General features: G+C 47.8%; 1 protein-coding gene across 9 annotated transcripts in view; it reads left to right on the top strand.

Moving 5' to 3' along the window:
• Positions 1-19262, top strand: part of SHISA5 (shisa family member 5) — a 33184-nt gene extending 13922 nt beyond the window's left edge. For 4 of the 9 annotated variants that reach the window (XM_044933756.2, XM_044933757.2, XM_006065170.3 and 1 more), the window contains 4 exons: positions 11723-11770; positions 17660-17775; positions 17923-18099; positions 18180-19262. In XM_044933756.2, coding sequence (XP_044789691.1) covers positions 11723-11770; positions 17660-17775; positions 17923-18099; positions 18180-18259 — 421 coding nt within the window. In that variant the 3' untranslated portion in view covers positions 18260-19262. Of the gene's footprint in view, positions 1-11722; positions 11771-15620; positions 16227-17586; positions 17776-17922; positions 18100-18179 lie in introns of those variants that run through there. The other 5 variants (XM_045163902.1, XM_045163904.1, XM_045163905.1 and 2 more) reach the window with 5 other exon arrangements.
• The last annotated feature ends 193 nt before the right edge of the window (positions 19263-19455 follow it).

The raw sequence follows: 19455 nt of genomic DNA on the forward strand, positions 1-19455 counted from the left end.
CATGCAAACTCTTAGTTGTGGCATGTGGGATATGGTTCCCTGAGCAGGGATCAAACCCAGGCTTCCTGCGTTAGGAGCATGGAGTCCTAGCTACTGGACCACCAGGGAAGTACCTATGCTATGCTACGCTAAGTCACTTCAGTCGTGTCTGACTCTGCGCGACCCCATAGACGGCAGCCCACTGGGCTCCCCCGTCCCTGGGATTCTCCAGGCAATAACACTGGAGTGGGTTGCCATTTCCTTCTCCAATGCATGAAAGTGAAAAGTGAAAGTGAAGTCGCTCAGTTGTGTCCGACTCTTAGCGACCCCATGGATTGCAGCCTAACAGGCTCCTCCGTCCATGGGATTTTCCAAGCAAGAGTACTGGAGTGGGGTGCCATTGCCTTCTCCAGAAGTCCCTATAGTAGAGTTTTTATTGGGGTTGGAGGCAGTATATATCATACATTCATAAAAGTACACAAATATAAAGCATACAGCTCAGTAAATTATTGAAATTTAAACACATTTAACTCCACGAAGCCACCACCTGTCTGGGGCAAGAATTAACACATCATGGAATCTTGGAAACCCCCTCCGGTTACTTCCCAATCTGTATGCCCTCTGTTATCCCCAAGCGTAACGTTTAACTGCTCTGTTACTCAACACTCATAGACATACACGTGACATCATACCTCTGTTTCTTATCTGGTTTCTTTCACCATGTGAGTTTCATCCATACTGTGTTGTTTGTTCCTTTCCATTGGTGTATGTTAGGTTTTTAGACCACAGTTGATTCATTGTAATGTTGGTGGATATCTGGATTGTTTCTTTTTTGGGGAGGGGTATTGCAAATAATGCAGCTCTGAGCATCTTTGTACATATCTTTTGGTGCACATATATATGCATTTCTGTTACTTTTAAAATGATTTTTATTTATTCATTTATTTTTTGGCTGTGCTGGATCTTCCCTGCTGTGTGGACTTCTTCTCTAGTTGCAGTGGCAAGTGGGGGCTATTCTCCAGTTGTAGCGCGAGGGCTTCTCGTTGTGGTGGCTTCTCACTGCAGAGCACAGGCTCTGGGCGTGTGGGCTGCAGCAGTCGCTGCACATGGGCTTCGTAATTGTGGCTCCTGGGCTCTAGAGCATGGCCTGAGCAGTTGGGGCACACCAGCTTAGTTGCTCCTTGGCATGTGGGATCTTCCTAGACCAGGGATCAAACCTGTGTCTGTTTTGATTTGGCAGGTAAATTCTTTGCCACTGAGCCACCACAGAAGCCCCTGTATGTTTTAAGTACGCATAGTAGTAGTTGTATAAGTCAGTAGAGATCGTTTCATTTGTTAATACATTATTGACTAGAGACGTATCAATACGTTTTTAGAAAATGATACAATCACTGTGTGAAGTTGTTGGAGCTTAAAATTGACCAAGGGTTTATTATGTGACTTAGGACTGTTGTTACCATTCACATTTTGCTTTGATTTTGTTCCAACCTGTGTATATTATAAACACAAAGTTATTATTGTGAAATTTTCAGAACTGACACATCACGAAATTTTCAGTGAAGAATTTTTCAGTGAATTTTATAAAGATACTTTCTCTGATTGTCCAAGCAACATGTATACTATAGTGTCTCAGAAAATGATAGTTCTCTCACTCTACAATGACAGGTTTGCTACAGATTGAGTATCCACATGTGTAGATGTCTCTAGGCTCCCTATTACATTATGTTGACTGTCCTTGGGCTAAAGCAGACTTATAATTTCTGTGTCTATATTATGCTTTGATAGTCTTCAATATTGTCTTAGTTATTTTTAGTCTTTTGTATTTCCATGTAAATTTTAGAATCAGCTTCTCAAGAAAACCAGCTTAGATTGCATTGATTTATACTGTTTTTGTAGAATTGACTTTTCAATGAGTTTTCCAGTCCATCAGCATAGCATATCTGTCCATGTATGTAGGTTTTCTTTCGGTTATTCATTTTTTCTTCTTCTGTTTGGCAGCTCAGTGTGGCTTGTGGAATCATAGTTCCCAACCAGGGATTGAACCCAAGCCCTTGGCAGTGAAAGCACGGAGTCCTAACCGCTGGGAGTTCCTGGCTTCTGCTGTTTTGATAGTGATGCTAAGAACCCTCTTTTATAAATCTCTGGTGCCTTTTAAAAGGAATATCTTCCTTGTGGGAAAATATCTAGGAGTAGAAATCCTGAGGCACTGGGGGCATGTGTCCAGTTTTGACAGATACATCCAGCACTTGTTACCATTTACACTCCCACCAGCCAGATGAGAGCGTCAGATTTGCTCCACACCCTCTCCAAACTTGGTATTGTAAATGTTTCTTTAAAAATTGAGGTGTAAGTACATAAATGCTTCATTTGAATCAAGTTTTAATAAATGTATACTTCTCATATTTAACACTTTAGTTAAGATACTGTTTAGTTGCTAAGTCATGTCTGTCTCTTTGCGACTCCATGGATAGTAGCCTATCAGGCTCCTCTGTCCGTGGGATTCTCCAGGCAAGACTACTGGAATAGGTTTCCATTTCCTTCTCCAGGAGATCTCAACCCAGGGATCGAACCTACATCTCCTGCATTGGCAGGAGGATTCTTTACCACTGAGCCACCAGGGCACCAGGCAATAAGATACAGATTATTGCTGATTCCTAGAAAGGTTCAATGTCTGCGGTTTTGGAGGCTGGATAGTAATATCTCATTGTGTTGTTTTCTTTTAAGATTTTGGTTTTTTGGGACTTCCCTGGTGATCCAGTGGTTAAGAATCCGCCTTCCAATACAGGGGGTGCAGCCTTGATCCCTGCTTGGGGAACTAAGATCCCCCACGTTGTGGGGTGACTAAGCCTGTGTGCTACAACCAGGACCTGACGTGGACATATAAATGAAAACTTTTTTAAAAAGATTTCAGTCTTTTGAAATTTATTGAGACTCAGTTTATGGCTTAGAATATCCTGTACCTTGGTGAGTGTTTCAGATATATTCTGCAGTTGTTACTGCTACTGCTACTGCTAAGTCGCTTCAGTCGTGTCCGACTCTGTGCGACCCCATAGACGGAAGCCCACAAGGCTCCCTCGTCCCTGGGATTCTCCAGGCAAGAACACTGGAGTGGGTTGCCATTTCCTTCTCCAATGCATGAAAGTGAAAAGTGAAAGTGAAGTTGCTCAGTCGTGTCCGACTCTTAGCGATCCCATGGACTGCAGCCTACCAGGCTCCTCCATCCATGGGATTCTCCAGGCAAGAGTACTGGAGTAGGGTGCCATTGCCTTCTCCCTGCAGTTGTTAAGTGTACTCTTGATAAGTGTCAGTTAGGTCAAGTTGTTGATAATAGTGTTTAGATCTTTTTTATCCTTATTGGTTTTTGTTATTCTTGTGTTGTTGATTACCAAGAGATTACAGATATGTTTATTCTTTTAGTTCTATCAGTATTCCGCTTCATGAGGTCTAATACTTTGTTATTAGGTGCATACGTATCTAGGATTGTTTCTACTTTCTGATGAATTGCTCATTTTATTATGTCTGATACTCCCTTTATCTCTTGTAATACTATAAACCCCAAAGACAGTATTTTATTCCCTTTCTTTTTTAAATTTATTTAGATTATAGTTGATTTACAATGTTGTGTTAGTTGCAGATATTCAGCAAAGTGATTCAGTTATACATATACATATATACCTTCTTTTTCAGATTCTTTACCCATATAGGGTATTACAGAATATTGAGTAGAGTTGCGTGTGCTGAACAGTAGGTCCTTGTTGGTTATCTATTTTATATGTAGTAATGTGTATATGTTAATTTCAAGCTCCCGATTTGTTCTTCCCACCCTGATTTCCCCTTTGGTAACCATAAGTTTGTTTTTGAAATCTGTGAGTCTGTTTTGTATATAAGTTCGTTCAGGTTGTTTCCATGTCTTGATATTATAAATAGTCGTGCAGTGAGCATTGGGGTCCATGTATTTTTTCGAATTGTGGTTTCTTCCAGATATATATCAAGGAGTGGGATTGCTGGATCATAGAGTAGTTCTGTTTTTATTTTTTTAAGGAACCTCCATACTGTTCTCCATAGTGATTGTCCCAATTTACATTCCCATCAACAGTGTAGGAGGGTTCCCTTTTCGCCACACCCTCTCCAACATTTATTGTTGGTAGACTATTTTTTTGGCCATGGGGCGTGTGAGATCTTACTTTCCTGACCAGATTGAACCTGTGCCCCTACAGTGGAAGTGCAGAGCCCTCACCCCTAGACCATCAAGAAAGTCCCCCGCATTATTAATTCCATGTTGTTTTTGGCCGTACTACACGGCACGTGGAACTTCCCTACCCAGGGACAGAACCCGTGCCCTCTCCCGTGGAAGCCTGCAGTCAACTCCTGGAACACCAGGGAAGTTGCTAGACCTTTCAACGATGCCCATTCTGACTGGTGTGAGGCGAGACCTTGTTGTAGTTTTGATTTGCATTTCTTTATGATGTTGAACATCTTTTCATGTGCTTTTTGGCTATCTGTATGTCTTCTTTAGAGAAATGTAGAATTTTTTTCATGGTTATCTAAAAAAATTTTATACAATTTTTAAAGGTTACTTTCCATTATAGTTATTACAAAATATTGGCTATATTTCCCATGTTGTACAATACAACCTTGAGCCTATTTTATATCCAATAGTTTGTACTCCCACACTGCCACCCGTGTGGTGCCCCTCTCCCGTCTCCCCACTGGTAACTACTACTTTGTTCTTTGTATATGTGAGTCTGCTTCTCTTTTGCTGTATTCACTGCTGCTGCTGGTGCTAAGTCGCTTCAGTCATATCCGACTCTGTGCGACCCCACAGACAGCAGCCTACTAGGCTCCTCTGTCCCTGGGATTCTGCAGGCAAGAATACTGGAGTGGGGTGTCATTTCCTAGCTGTATTCACTAGTTTGTTGTATTTTTAGATTTCCGCATATAAGTGATATCCTACAGTATTTGACTTATCTCACTTAGCATAATGCTGTCCAAGTCCATCCATGGTACTGTAAATGGCAAAATTTCATCCTTTTATGGCTGAATAGTATTCCATTGTGTACATGTATGTGTGCACACACACATGTATGCACACACCACATCTTCATCCATTCATCTGTGGATGGACACTGGTTGCTTCTATACCTTAGCAATTGTAAATAATGCTGCTGTGAACACTGGGGTGCATGTATCTTTTTAAATTAGTGTTTTTTTTTTTTGTTTTTTTTTTGATGTATACCCAGGAGTGAAACTGCTGGGTCATATGTTAGTTCTCTTTTCAGGGTTTTTGTTCTTTTGTTTTGACTATGTCGAGTAGCATGCAAGATCTTATTTCCCCAACCGGGCGTAGAAGCCCAGCCCTTGGCAGTTAGAGCCCAGAGTCGTAGCCTCTAGACTGCCAGGGAATTCCCTATTTTTAATTTTGTGAGAAACCTCCATACTGTTTACCACAGTGGGTACACCCATTCCCAGCAATAGGGCCAAAGAGTTCCCTTTTCTCCGTATCCTTGCCAACATTTTTTATTTGTGTTCTTTTGATGATAGCTGTCTGGATTGGTGTGAGGGGATATGTCATTGTGGTTTTGATTTGCATTTCCCAAAGACAGTATTTTAGTTGTCTTTTTTGCCTTTATCAGTATATTTTTCTCTTCCTTCATGTTCAAGTTTCATCTGAGACATCTTCCTTCTACCTTTCATACAGGTAGACTGGTGTCAAATTTTCTTGGCTTTTGTTTGTTTGAAAATGTCTTTGTTTTACATTCCTTCTTAAAGGATTTTTTCCTGGTATGGATTAATAGGTTGGAAGGTATAAAGTTTCAGCAAAGTTCAGCATTTTGCAGCTTTCATTCCATTGTCTTCTAACATCTGTTGTTTCTGTTGAGAAATCAGATAATGGTTTTATTATTGCTCCTTTGCCAGTAGCATGTCTTTTCTCTAATTTTCAAGTTTTTTCTCTTCATGTTTGGTTTTTGCGTTTTACTGTAATGTACCTAGGTGTGTTTTTCTTTGAATTTTTGCTGCTTGGGGCTTAAGATATTTCTGAAATCTGGCTTGGTTTTTTTGTTTGTTTTCCGCCAGTTTTGGAAAATTTGCAGCCATTATCTTTTTTTGTTTTATCATTTTTGCTAGGAGAAAAATAATTTTAATAGCATGCATACCTCTTTTTAAAGATTGCTTCTACTCCATTCTCACATTTCTTCCTCTGGGACTTTAATTACACATATGTAAAACCTTTTCTTTGAGTCCCTTGGACTGCAAGGAGATCCAACCGTCCATTCTAAAGGAGATCAGTCCTGGGTGTTCTTTTGGAAGGAGTGATGCTAGAGCTGAAACTCCAGTACTTTGGCCACCTCATGCAAAGAGCTGACTCATTGGAAAAGACTCTGATGCTGGGAGGGATTGGGGGCAGGAGGAGAAGGGGACGACAGAGGATGAGATGGCTGGATGGCATCACTGACTCGATGGACGTGAGTCTCAGTAAACTCCGGGAGTTGGTGATGGACAGGGAGGCCTGGCGTGCTGCGATTCATGGGGTCGCAAAGAGTCGGACACAACTGAGCGACTGAACTGAACTGAACTGAAGACCTTTTCTACAGCTGTTTTCCATATTTCACCTATTGTCTTCTGTATGTACATTTACCATCTTTTGTGTCTCTAGGCTTTAGTGTATATATATTTGTTTGGGTTTGTCTTCTAGTTGATTGATTATATTGAGCTGTCTAATAAATTACTGATTTTTGCATGATTTTTTAGTTCTAGAATTTTTATTTGTTTCATTTTTGTTTGCAGTACTTGTAAACTGCTGCATCTTTTTTCCTTTGATCTGCTTGAACAAAGGTCAGAGTCTGAGAACGGCAGTGTTTGGACCCCTGTGGATATTTCTCCTGTCGGTTGTTTCTGTTGTTTCTTGTTGTCTAATGTTCTCGTGTTCCTGGAAATCATCAGTTGTGTGCCAAACATTGTATTTGCAGAATGAATTATAGCCATTTGGAGCTCAGGACTTCCTCCAGGAAGGACTGATAACTGCTTTTGCCAGGGACACGAGCAGTCTAAGGTCATTTTGGCCTGATTGCAGAGACTGAGACGAGTAGAAGCTGAGCTCCTTGCAGAGTTTCTCCTTGCTGTTCAGGACCTCAGTGGTTAAGGATCTTCCTGCCACTGATTTATGTCAATGTATGGAAAAAACCACCACAATATTATAAAGTGATTAGCTTCCAATTAAACAAACTAAAAAAAAAAAAACCCAAAAGAAAGGCAGAATAGAATGAATAAACATGTGAAACTTTCGGCTAGATACAGAATTTATATGGAACAGAGAAAAATCTTGATTTATGATCTAAAATATAAAATTATCTTAAAGGCATTTAAAATAAAATTTGAATTAATAATTAAACGAATTTAAACTGTAAGTAGGTTAGACCTCAATAAAATAGTTTTGTTTTAAAAACAAAAAAGAAAAAGGAGAATCTACCTGCCCCTGCAGGAGATGAGAGTGCAATCCCAGGAAGATCCCTAAGAGTAGGAAATGGCAACCCACACCCGTCTTCTTGCCTAGAGAATTGCCCTTCTGAAATAGGCTGGTGCCCCTAGGAGAAAGGAGGCTTTAAATGCCAGGCCCACCTCCATGGAAGTCTCTTCCCACTCCGCCCCTGCCCCCCTTATCCCAACTTGGTGTGCTTTACTCTGTTATTGCTGGCCAAAGCCGGCACACTGATTTTTTTGAAAATATTTTTTCCTTAGCTTTACTTGTCCTTCAAATTGAGGATATAGTTATGCCTAATTCTCTTGACTTTTTCTGTTTGTTTCTCAATTCTTTTTTTTTTTTGAGAATTTTCAAATACATACAAAAGCAGAGAGAATAATAACCCCATATACCCATTGCTTGCCCCTCTGGTTAGCAATACTCTGCTGCTAATGTTCCACCTACCTCCCACTACTTTTGTTTCCTGGGTCTTTTAAAACCGATCCCAGACATGAAAATGTCTCCTTAAATGTTAGTTTTTTTTATCATACAAGTGAGTCCTTTATTATGATTATTTTTTAAATAATTATTTATTCAGCAGCGTTGGGTTTAGTTCCATCATGCATGATCTTCTGTCGGGTGTGTGGGCTCTGTAGTTGTCGTGTGTACTCAGGCTTAGTTGCCCACCACGGCATATGGGATCCTAGTTCCCCGCCCAGGGATCAAACCCATGTCCTGTGCATTGCCAGGCAGATTCTTAACCGCTGGACCACCAGGGAAGTCCCAAGTGAGTCCTTTAAAAAGAAATATGATCGTATATCTGGAATACACTTAGCACAATTACCACAGTTTATTTAATAGCTTTTAATATTAGTCTTCAGTTGCCTTCACTTGTTTCCCAAATGCTTTTTTTGCAGATGGTTTGTTCAGTTCAAAGTTAATATTATTTTTTTGGGGGGTGGGATGCTGCGTCACACAGCTTGCAGGATCTTAGTTCCTCTACTAAGGATTGAACCTCGGGCCACAGCAGTGGAAATGCCAAGTCCTAGCCACTGGACCTCCAGGGAACTTCCAGTTACTACTTTTTTTAAAGCTCTGTTGTACTTATTGCTATTTCAGTTCATTTCAGTCGCTCAGTCGTGTCCAACTCTTTGCGACCCCATGAATCGCAGCACGCCAGGCCTCCCTGTCCATCAGCAACTCCCAGAGTTCACTCAGACTCACGTCCATCGAGTCAGTGATGCCATCCAGCCATCTCATCCTCTGTCGTCCCCTTCTCCTCTTGCCCCCAATCCCTCCCAGCATCAGAGTCTTTTCCAATGAATCACTCTTTGCATGAGGTGGCCAAAGTACTGGAGTTTCAGCTTTAACATCATTCCTTCCAAAGAAATCCCAGGGCTGATCTCCTTTAGAATGGACTGGTTGGATCTCCTTGCAGTCCAAGGGTCTCTCAAGAGTCTTCTCCAACACCACAGTTCAAAAGCATCAATTCTTTGGCGCTCAGCCTTCTTCACAGTCCAACTCTCAGATCCATACATGACCACGGGAAAAACTATAGCCTTGACTAGACGAACCTTAGTTGGCAAAGTAATGTCTCTGCTTTTGAATATGCTATCTAGGTTGGTCATAACTTTCCTTCCAAGGAGTAAGTGTCTTTTAATTTCATGGCTGCAGTCACCATTCGCAGTGATTTTGGAGCCCAGAAAAATAAAGTCTGACACTGTTTCCACTGTTTCCCCATCTATTTCCCATGAAGTGATGGGACCGGATGCTATGATCTTCGTTTTCTGAATGTTGAGCTTTAAGCCAACTTTTTCACTCTCCACTTTCACTTTCATCAAGAGGCTTTTGAGTTCCTCTTCACTTTCTGCCATAAGGGTGGTGTCATCTGCATATCTGAGGTGATTGATATTTCTCCCAGCAATCTTGATTCCAGCTTGTGTTTCTTCCAGCCCAGCGTTTCTCATGATGTACTCTGCATATAAGTTAAATAAGCAGGGTGACAATATACAGCCTTGGCGTACTCCTTTTCCTATTAGGAACCAGTCTGTTGTTCCATGTCCAGTTCTAACTGTTGCTTCCTGACCTGCATACAAATTTCTCAAGAGGCAGGTCAGGTGGTCTGGTATTCCCATCTCTTTCAGAATTTCCCACAGTTTATTGTGATCCACACAGTCAAAGGCTTTGGCATAGTCAATAAAGCAGAAGTAGATGTTTTTCTGGAACTCTCTTGCTTTTTCCATGATCCAGCGGATGTTGGCAATTTGGTCTGTGGTTCCTCTGCCTTTTCTAAAACCAGCTTGAACATCAGGAAGTGCATTGTTCATGTATTGCTGAAGCCTGGCTTGGAGAATTTTGAGCATTACTTTACTAGCGTGTGAGATGAGTGCAATTGTGCAGTAGTTTGAGCATTCTTTGGCATTGCCTTTCTTTGGGATTGGAATGAAAACTGACCTTTTCCAGTCCTGTGGCCACTGCTGAGTTTTCCAAATTTGCTGGCATATTGAGTGCAGCACTTTCACAGCATCATCTTCCAGGATTTGAAATAGCTCAACTGGAATTCCATCACCTCCACTAGCTTTGTTCGTAGTGACGCTTTCTAAGGCCCACTTGACTTCACATTCCAGGATGTCTGGCTCTAGGTCAGTGATCATACCATCGTGATTATCTGGGTTGTGAATATCTTTTTGTACAGTTCTTCTGTGTATTCTCGCCACCTCTTCTTAATATCTTCTGCTTCTGTTAGGTCCATACCATTTCTGTCCTTTATCGAGCCCATCTTTGCATGAAATGTTCCCTTGATATCCCTAATTTTCTTGAAGAGATCTCTAGTCTTTCCCATTCTGTTGTTTTCCTCTATTTCTTTGCATTGATCACTGAGGAAGGCTTTCTTATCTCTTCTTGCTATTCTTTGGAACTCTGCATTCAGATGCTTATATCTTTCCTTTTCTCCTTTGCTTTTTGCTTTCTTCTTTTCACAGCTATTTGTAAGGCCTCCCCAGACAGCCATTTTGCTTTTTTGCATCTCTTTTCCATGGGGATGGTCTTGATCCCTGTCTCCTGTACAATGTCACGAACCTCATTCCATAGTTCATCAGGCACTCTATCTATCAGATCTAGGCCCTTAAATCTATTTCTCACTTCCACTGTATAATTATAAGGGATTTGATTCAGGTCATACCTGAATGGTCTAGTGGTTTTCCCTACTTTCTTCAATTTCAGTCTGAATTTGGCAATAAAGAGTTCATGGTCTGAGCCACAGTCAGCTCCTGGTCTTGTTTTTGTTGACTGTATAGAGCTTCTCCACCTTACCTTTTTCATTCTGTATTTTTGTCTTCTTGCATCTTTTCTCCTTTTCTTCATTAGTCTGGCCAGAGGTCCACCAGCTTTGGTTCTGTTCATCTTCTCCGTTATTTTCTGTGGCTACTATTCTCTTTGACTTTTTCACTTATGTTTATTAATTCCTTCCTTATTTTGGGAGTCTGTTCTATTACGTTTTTCCTGTCTTCTTTGGTTTCCTACCATATCACTATCAAAGCTATAAATTTCCTTCTAAGAATTCTTTAGCTGTGTGTCACCCGTTTTGACCAGCGGTGTTTTTATTTTCATTTGGTTTTACAGATTTCTCAATATCTTCTATGATTTCTTATTTAAGCTACAGCTCTTCTGTTGTAATCTGTTGCTTTCTCAAGGTATGCGAGTTTTTGTTTTTAGCATTTTGTTTTTAACTTTATGACGTGGGTCTTTTGTTATTGATTTATAACTTCATTCCATTGTCGTTGGAGAAGATAATTTGTATGATAGCTATCTTTTCAGATCTCGAGACTGGTTTTGTGGCCTCAAACGTGTTAGTGTTTAGTTACTCAGTCGTGTCCGACTCTTTGCGACCCCATGGACTGTAGCCCACCAGGCTCCTCTGTCCATGGGGGTTCTCCAGGCAAGAATACTGGAGTGGGTTGCCATTTCCTTCTTCAGGGGTCTTCCCAACCCAGGGATTGAACCCAGGTCTCCTGGATTGCAGGGTGGAGTCTTTACTGTCTGATCCACCTGGGTGGTCTCTCCTAGAGAATGTCCCATGTGTGCTTTAGAAGGATGTGTGGCTTTCTAGCCTGAAATCCTGGTATGTGTGATATCTGGCCTCTGGAGGCCACCAGGGCCCCACCTTTCTGGCCCATTGTGGGGTTGGCTTTCGTGCATGTTCTGTGTGTGTGTGCTAAGGTTGTGTTTGTTCCTGGTGTGCTGAGTGGGGTGCAGGTGGTTAATTGTGAGATTTCCTGTTTGCAGTATCCTCACTGAGTTCGACTCCAGCTTCGACAGCGAGCCCGTGGCCAGGTACGTAACCTGCAGTTTCGGTACATCTTCCTGGCAGAGGTGACGGGGGCTCAAGAGGGCTGCAGGGACTGGGGTGGCACAGAGTCCTTGGGGTATGGCCCCGGAGAAGCTGTCACCATGTCTGAGCTCCAGGAGCTTTGATTCTTGTGTTGGGAAGTTGTCTTCACCATTGTGCTGGGGATTGGGGTGACGGGTTGACAATTGAAACGCTGAGGGTGGAGGTTCACATTGAGCTTGGTGATGGTGTGGGCTGTAGGTGTAAGTGATGGGAAGGGGGTGACCGTGATGGGGGCGATAGTGGCAAAAGGTGCTAGTGATCAGGTGGTGGCAGCAGGGAAGAGGTGTTGGCTACAAGGCTGAGTGTGTGGTGATGGCACAGTGGTGGTGGGCATAGAGTGGTGATGAATGATGGTGGCCGTGTGGTACTGGGGCAGGCATGCGTGTTCATGTTGATGGTGGAGAGGTTGATGGTAACGGCCGCTGTGGTGGCGTGTAGTGGGGTGACAGGCAGATGTATGATAGTAGGTCGGGATGTGGCGATGGGGGACAGTGGCAGGGAGGTGTTGGCGTAATGATGGCGGTGGTGGTGGTGAGGGGGCAGTGGTGGCGCCGGGGGCATAGTGATGGGGGGTACAGGTGTGGTAAAGGTGCTAGGATTGCGGATAGTGCACCATGGCATCTCACGGTCTGACATCCAGCCAGTGTGGGCCTCTTCCTGGGGGGGCACCAGGGAGGGCTCGGGGCAGTGCTGGGGTCTGAATGGCATTTCCGATGAAGACCACCACTTCCTGGAGGATGACAGGAACGGGTGGGGCGGGCGTGTTAGGGTCGGGAGGGCGTGGCAGGCCATGTGGGAGGCAGCCATGGTTTCCCGGTCTGGCCAGAGGGAGGCTGCCTGCTAGCCTGGAGGGGCTGGGGGAGGGGCCGGGGTGGCGTGCCCTGCCCTCCACCCTGCTCGGGGATCCAGGACAGAGAACGAATGGGGTTCGCATGAAGGGCTTGGGTTTGGGTGGGATTGAGTGTGTTGAGGGTCGGTGACATTTGAAGAATGGCTGTAGGAGGTGCTGAGAGAGAGGGTTCAGAGAAGGGCAGGAAAGAGTAAGGTGGCCTGGTTGGTGAGTGAGCACTGGGCCCTGTGTGAGAAATGTGGATTCCACATCGCAGAACAAGGTCCCCCGGGAGCAGAGGAGATGTGGGTTCCTGGGGGAAGCTCAGGGGCACCCTCCCTGCCCTCCTTGAGGTGCCCGAGCCCTGCAGCCTCCCCACTGGGCCATCTTGCCTGTCCATTGGGCGGATCCTTCTCCCCTCTCTGGGCCTTCTCCCCATCCTGCCCCGCCTCTCCTCTGCTTCTGAGCGGAGCCCCAGCGTAGAGTCCAGCGCCTCCCTTACAGGGTTGAGTCTCCAGGAGCAGGTACTGGGAGATGGAGGGACAGGGGTGTGTCTCCTTTGGGTGCCCCCTTGACCACCCATCAGGGCCCTAAGGGGCCACCCTCTCGGGTGAGCATTTGTGTGCTGCCTCCTCAGCCGGGGGCACCATTGATTGTCCATTGGTGCGATGGTTCCTTGTGGGGGGTGTCCAGCCCTTTTTGGAAGCTTCTGCGAATGCTCCACAGCGGAAGGACCCGATGTGCTGAGGGGTTCTGGGCCAACTCCACCCTTTCCCCACCTCTGCCCGCTCCTTCACTCTTGGTCCGCCCCCACCCCGGCTCTTCGTTTGAGCAACTCCCTGGGTTCCCCAAGAACAAGGCAGCAGGTCAGAGCACAGCAGTGCAGTTGGGACTCCATCTGCCTTCAGAACCTAGGCTCTCCCTGTGCTCCCCACAGAGCGGACATGTTATTGGTGGGTCTTCCTGCCACTTTAGTAGGTGACTCCTGTCCTGCCCTGCTGATGCTCGGTGGCTGGTCCATGTATGTAGTCCCCTCCGACCCCTGAGCTATCTTGGTTCCCCATCACGGTCCTTTTGGGTTCTGATGTCATTGTCCCTTCCCAGCTCCTTTCACTCACAGGATCATCCAGCAGGAATGGCGTGTTTTGAAGCACCTGAGCGGTGGAAACTCGGGCTGAGGGCCCCAGGCTGGTCACTGCTGACCCTCTATGCCATCTTTGCCGTGACAATACACCAGGAAGGCAGGGAGGTCTGGTAGCTGAGGAATGGGCATGGCCAGCCTGTGTTAGTTCTTGGCCCTCACAGCACCCTTCCCGCAGTTCTTATACCCACTGGGTCACGACCATGTGCTGCCTGGCCAGTGTGGTGGTGGGAATGCTGGTGTCCAGCTCCAGAGACAGCCCTTTCACTTCTGGGACAATGAGGGTCTTCAGCCTCCTAGGGACTGTCCCGTTCAGCCCTGCTGCAAGCTCCTTGCCTGGGCTCTTCCTCCCCTGCCCTTCTGTCCCTTCCTTTCTAGGCCAACTCTCGCCTTCTGAACTTGACCTCTGGGGGGTAGCCTCAGGCTTCAGAGGTGTGATTCTGTTCGTATGGTGGCTTTGTTGGGGCCACGGATCCCTGCCCCACCCTGCAGTCACCCCTCATATATTGCTGTTCCTCAGGGCATCAGGCCTTGCTGTCCTACTCGATGCTGCCCACGGGATCCCTGAGTGACTTGATTCACTTGTCAGATACTTCCTGAGCACCCACTGTCTCGGCCAGGAATTGGAGACACAGTAATGATCCAGGGCTGGTTGCAGTCTGTGCCTCCATGAATCCATAGGCTGGAGGCAAGATGCACGGTAATCCAATGCTCACACAATCCAAAGGAGTGTACGTTGATAAACTGAAGTAGACAGGCAATTGATTCTGTAAGAGCATTTATCAAGTAGTCTGACCTTTTCTGCATGGTCAGGGGCGGTGTCCTAGAGGCAGTGATGTTTTGATCTGAGATGTGAAAAGTGACCAAGAATGAATTGTATAGGAATGGGAAGAGCCAATGGGGTGGTTTTGTAGTAAGAACTGCCTGTATGAAGGCCCTGAGGGAAGACAGAGCGCACAGTGCTTCCAGAAGCTAACAGGAGGACTTCCCGGCAGCCTAGTGGTGAAGACTGTGCGTCCACTGCAGGGGGCACAGGTTCAATCCCTCGTCAGGAAACTAAGATCCCACATGCTACATGGCACAGCCAAAAAAAAAAAAGCTGAAAGGAGGGTGATGTGGCTGGATCATACAGGAGGGAGGGTGGGAGTCCCCCCAGCCACACAGGGAGTTTTATTTTATTTAGACTTTTTTAAAAAAATTAATTTATTTATTTATTTATTTATGGCTGTGCCTGGTCTTCGCTGATGCTCAGGCTTTTCTCTCGTTGTGGGAAGCAGGGGCTACTCTCTAGTTGCGGTACGTGGGGTTCTCATTGCAGCGACTTCTCCTGTAGTGGAGCGCGGGCTCGGGGGCACACGGGCTTCAGTAGTGGCTCCCGGGCTCTAGAGCACAGGCTCAGTAGTTGTGGTGCACAGGCTTAGTTGCTCCGTGGCATGTGGGATCTTCCTAGATCAGGGATCCAACCTGTGTCTCCTGCATCAGCAGGCAGATTCTTTACCACTGAGCCACCAGGAAAGCCCTTTATTTAGACTTTTAATTAGAGACTGACATTTGCTTTATTGTGTTACTCTCTGATGAGACAAATGCTAGATTTTTTCCCCTCTCTTATCACACTATTAGTTGTTATGTTAGTCACTCAGTTGTGTCTGACTCTTTGTGACCCCGTGGACTGTAGCCCACCAGGCTGTTCTGTCCATGGGATTCTCCAGGCAAGAATACTGGAGTGGGTTGCCATACCCTCCTCCAGGGGATCTTCCTGACCCAGGGATCGAACCCGGGTCTCATGCATTGCAGGCAGATTCTTTACCATCTGATTCACCAGGGAAGTCCAGAGAAAGAGAGAAGTACAGATACACACACATTACACAGAGTTTACAAAGAAATTATAAAGCAAATTCCTGCATGATCCCAGGAGCCATACTAGTCTCTTGAGCAGGAGCAACAAGATCAGACGTGACAGGCTGGCCAAGGGGACTTAGGTAGGTAGGTTCAGATTTGAGACCTCCAGCATGCACTGGTGGGAGAAGAGGAGCTGAGGGGAGTGGCCGGCGGGCCCTGGATCTGCTGGTGGGCTCAGATGGCTGAAGGTACCCACTGAGTGGACGGCTGGAACAGGGCTGGTGGGCTGAGCCAGGCAGAGCAGGAGTGTGGTTGGGGACCCCATGGACAATGGGGTGGGGAGGCAACTCCGGGAGCTCTTCCCTCCCCCATCCTGGCACCAGTTGGGAGCGCAGCTGGGGCATCCTCTGCACTGTGTCTTTAAGAGGCTCTGTCCTTCCAGCTTCTGACGTCAGGGCTAGGGAGGGCCCAGGAGCTTCCTTTACTTTTCCTGGAAGGGGAGGAGATTGAAACTGAGTGGCCTCTGGATGGAATGGGGAAGCCCCCGGGGTGCAGGAGGCCCCTGAGTGAAGGCAGAGACTAACATGGGGTGAGCTTCTGTGCCAGTGCTGTGTGTCAGAGATAGAGACAGAAGAGAGGAAGAGAGTGGGAGAGAGAGATTAGAGATTGGTGGCGGCGGCCCTGCAATCATGTGTCATTCATCGCGCTCCTGCGTGTGTGTGCGTGTGTGTGTGTGTGTGTGTGTGTGTGTGTGTGCGTGTGCGTGTGTGTGTGCGCGCGCAGGCGGCACCTCCTGACTCCCACTGTTCCTGTCTTGGGGCCTTGGTCTGGGCCGCACAGTGGCCAGTGGCTCCTGTTTTATGAATGCAATTGGGTATTTTGAGTCTGGGGTGGGAGGGTCTGTCCTTAGTTCGTCCCAAAGCTGTGATGTCAGCTGGCCTATGAGATGGAAGACCCTCCACCCAGGGTGAGGGGGTTGAGGAGGGTGGGAGGGTGGGGACCTTCCCCTTGACCTTCCCCCAGGCCTCAGGGGCAGGGGAGCCTATAGCTCACAGCTCACCAAGCCCCTTCCATGTTTAATGGAACAGCTGGTTGGTGCAGTTCCCTTTTACTGGAAGGAATACTGCTTGGCCTCTGGGAACAGCAGGGGGCTGTGGCTGCCCTTGAGAATCGGCTTTGGTGGACTTCCCGCCCAGGGACAGTCTTCTCAGGTGGCAGACTCTCCACTCAGGCCTGGGCCTTGCTGAGGGTTAAGCCCGCGTGGGCAGGGAGGCTTCCTCTTGCCTGGCTCTTGGTTGACCTGCCTGCCTGCCCCTCAGGTTGGAGTGAGGGTGTATGACACCTGGCATGGTGCTTGGCACCCCGCAGGCTCACCGTCACTCCAGGGGCCTGCAGCCATACCACTCCCCACCATCCTGGCCACACTGGCCTCTCCCCACTCCTGGAAACTTCTCCCTGTGATTCATTACCTGTGCTTCCTGAGCCATTTTCCCTTCAACCCTTGCCTCCTGTAATGGTCTGTGGGCTCCCAGAGGCCATGAGTTGGTCTGTCGCACCCACGTCTGAGTTTTGGATTCAAGCCACCCAAGGCCTGGCTGGTGGTGGATACGGGGTGTGCATGTGCTTCTGGCTCGTTGGAGGTGGATAAGACGTGTGTATGGGAGAAGACACCTGAAGAGCCGTCTCCCAAGCTCCTGAGGGGCATCCCAGGGGCAGCCAAGGTCAACCCCATATACTTGAGGGTGAAACAGGTTCAAGCTCCACGCCCCAGAAGTGGCTTTATCTGTGTTGCCCAGTCTCCTCCGGCTAGAGAGGTGCCGTCTGGGAGTGGGTGTGGTGTGGACTGCTGGTCCTGGGTGGGGGCGAGAGGCCCTGGATCTTGACTGGCTTTATTTAGGTTCTTTTTTTTTGGCCGTGCGCGGCATGTGGGATCTTCGTTCCCTGACTAGGGATCGAACCCATGCTGCCAGCAGTGGGAGTGTGGAGTCTCGACCCCTGGAGCGCTGACTGGCTTTCTGTCAGGTTCGGCACAGTGATCGCCATCGGGGTGACCCTCTTTGTGATCGCCGTGGTCACCGTCATTGTCTGCTGCACCTGCTCCTGCTGCTGTTTGTACAAGATGTGCCGGCGCCCGCAACGTGAGCATCTCCCCTCTGCCCCACGGTGACCCCTTGGGGGCAGGTGCAGACCCCGGGTGGTGGCGGTGGGTTTATCGGGGCCCTGACTGGCCTGAGCTGGAGGGAGGGTGGCCAGCTCAGCAGTCCTGACTGGGGCTCTCTTTGCAGCGGTTGTGACCACTACCGTGGCCACCACGGTGACCCACACCCCTTACTTGCAACCGCCCAGCTACCCTGGACCAACGTACCAGGGCTACCACTCCGTGGTCCCCCAGCCGGGGATGCCAACAGCACCCTACCCGACCCAGCCCATGGGCCCCCCTGCCTACCACGAGACGATGGCTGGTGAGTACGCCTGCCGACTCCGCCATGCGTGACCCCCTGCAGCCATGGCCACAGCTAATTGGTGTCCTCTCTGTTTTCAGGAGGTGCAGCCCTGCCCTACCCTGCCAGCCAGCCTCCTTATAATCCGGCCTACATGGAGCCCCCGAAGGCAGTCCCCTGAGCACGCCCTGGCATCTCTGGCTACCAGCTGATCTGTCCTGCGTGTGTGAATGGGTGTGCGGGTGTGGGCCTCTCTCCCCGGGTGTGGTGTGTGTGTGTCCCGTTTGTACATGAGGCTTCTGGTGATGGCGACAAGGGGTGCGGGAAGCAGTCCATGTCAGAGTTGCCGGGACCATGTTGTGCTCCCCTCCTCACTTGAGATTATGCTTCCTGGAACCCCAAAGAACGGTTTTTTTCCAGCCACCCCAGCGAGACCTGGGGCTGGAGCAGGGATGCTTGTCGTACTAGGACAGCACAGCTTTTGTGTGGGCAGGATGCACTGTCTTCCGGTTTCTGTGGCATGCCTAGCCGTGGCATGAGGCCAGGGCTTGTCCCTAGGTTTGTCTCTGAAGCACCAGACCCACGGTGCGGGCGAGTGGGTGGCCTCCTGATTATCTGAACGCCTCAGGCGGAGCCCCACCCTCCCTGGACCCTTCTTGCACCCTTCCTGGGACCACCTGGAGGCCCACACTTACCCACGGTTCTGGTTGCCCCGGTTGGCCCTGGACCCTTTCACAGGTGGACAGGGCAGCCTCTGACCACTTGTCCACTCAGGTGTCCTCCCTGCAGCGTTTTAATTTTACTGTTAGCTTAATATTTTACCTGTTTTGTGTTCCAAAATGTGTGTAATGGTCGCTGTGAGGCTGAAACCGTTGGGTCCTAGAGGGAGACTTCCCCAGAGAGGAGAGGGACTCTGAGTCCCTGCTTCCCCATCACCAGCCTCACAGGCTACCCGGCTGCTGGACCCCAGGCCTAGGTGTGTCCTGGCAGCGGGCACACCTGGGCCAAGGTGTCGTCTGGACCAAAGGTGGAGGGGACCCCGAGGGGGCTCCTGTGACCTAGACACATACCTCGGTGTTGCCCACCCCTCTGTCCATGTCTTACCATGTCGTAGGTCAGGACTGCGTAATGTGTTTGGAGTCTCGGGTCGGCACCCTCGTTTGTAATAAATGCAGATGTTTCGAGTGTTGCCTCCTTTCATTGTAGCCCTGGCTGCTGGGATTGGGGGTGAGGCTAGCTATCATTTCCATCCAGTATTTGAAGTTCACGGTCTCCTACTTCTCTTGGACTCAGAAGTCTGACCCCGTCCAGGTAGGAAGAGTGCTGGACAAAGACTCATTTTCTGTGCCCCTGGCCCCAGGTCTCTGAGCGTGGGCA

This window comes from Bubalus bubalis, chromosome 21, assembly GCF_019923935.1.
Source record: "Bubalus bubalis isolate 160015118507 breed Murrah chromosome 21, NDDB_SH_1, whole genome shotgun sequence".
Taxonomy (NCBI): Eukaryota; Metazoa; Chordata; class Mammalia; order Artiodactyla; family Bovidae; genus Bubalus; species Bubalus bubalis.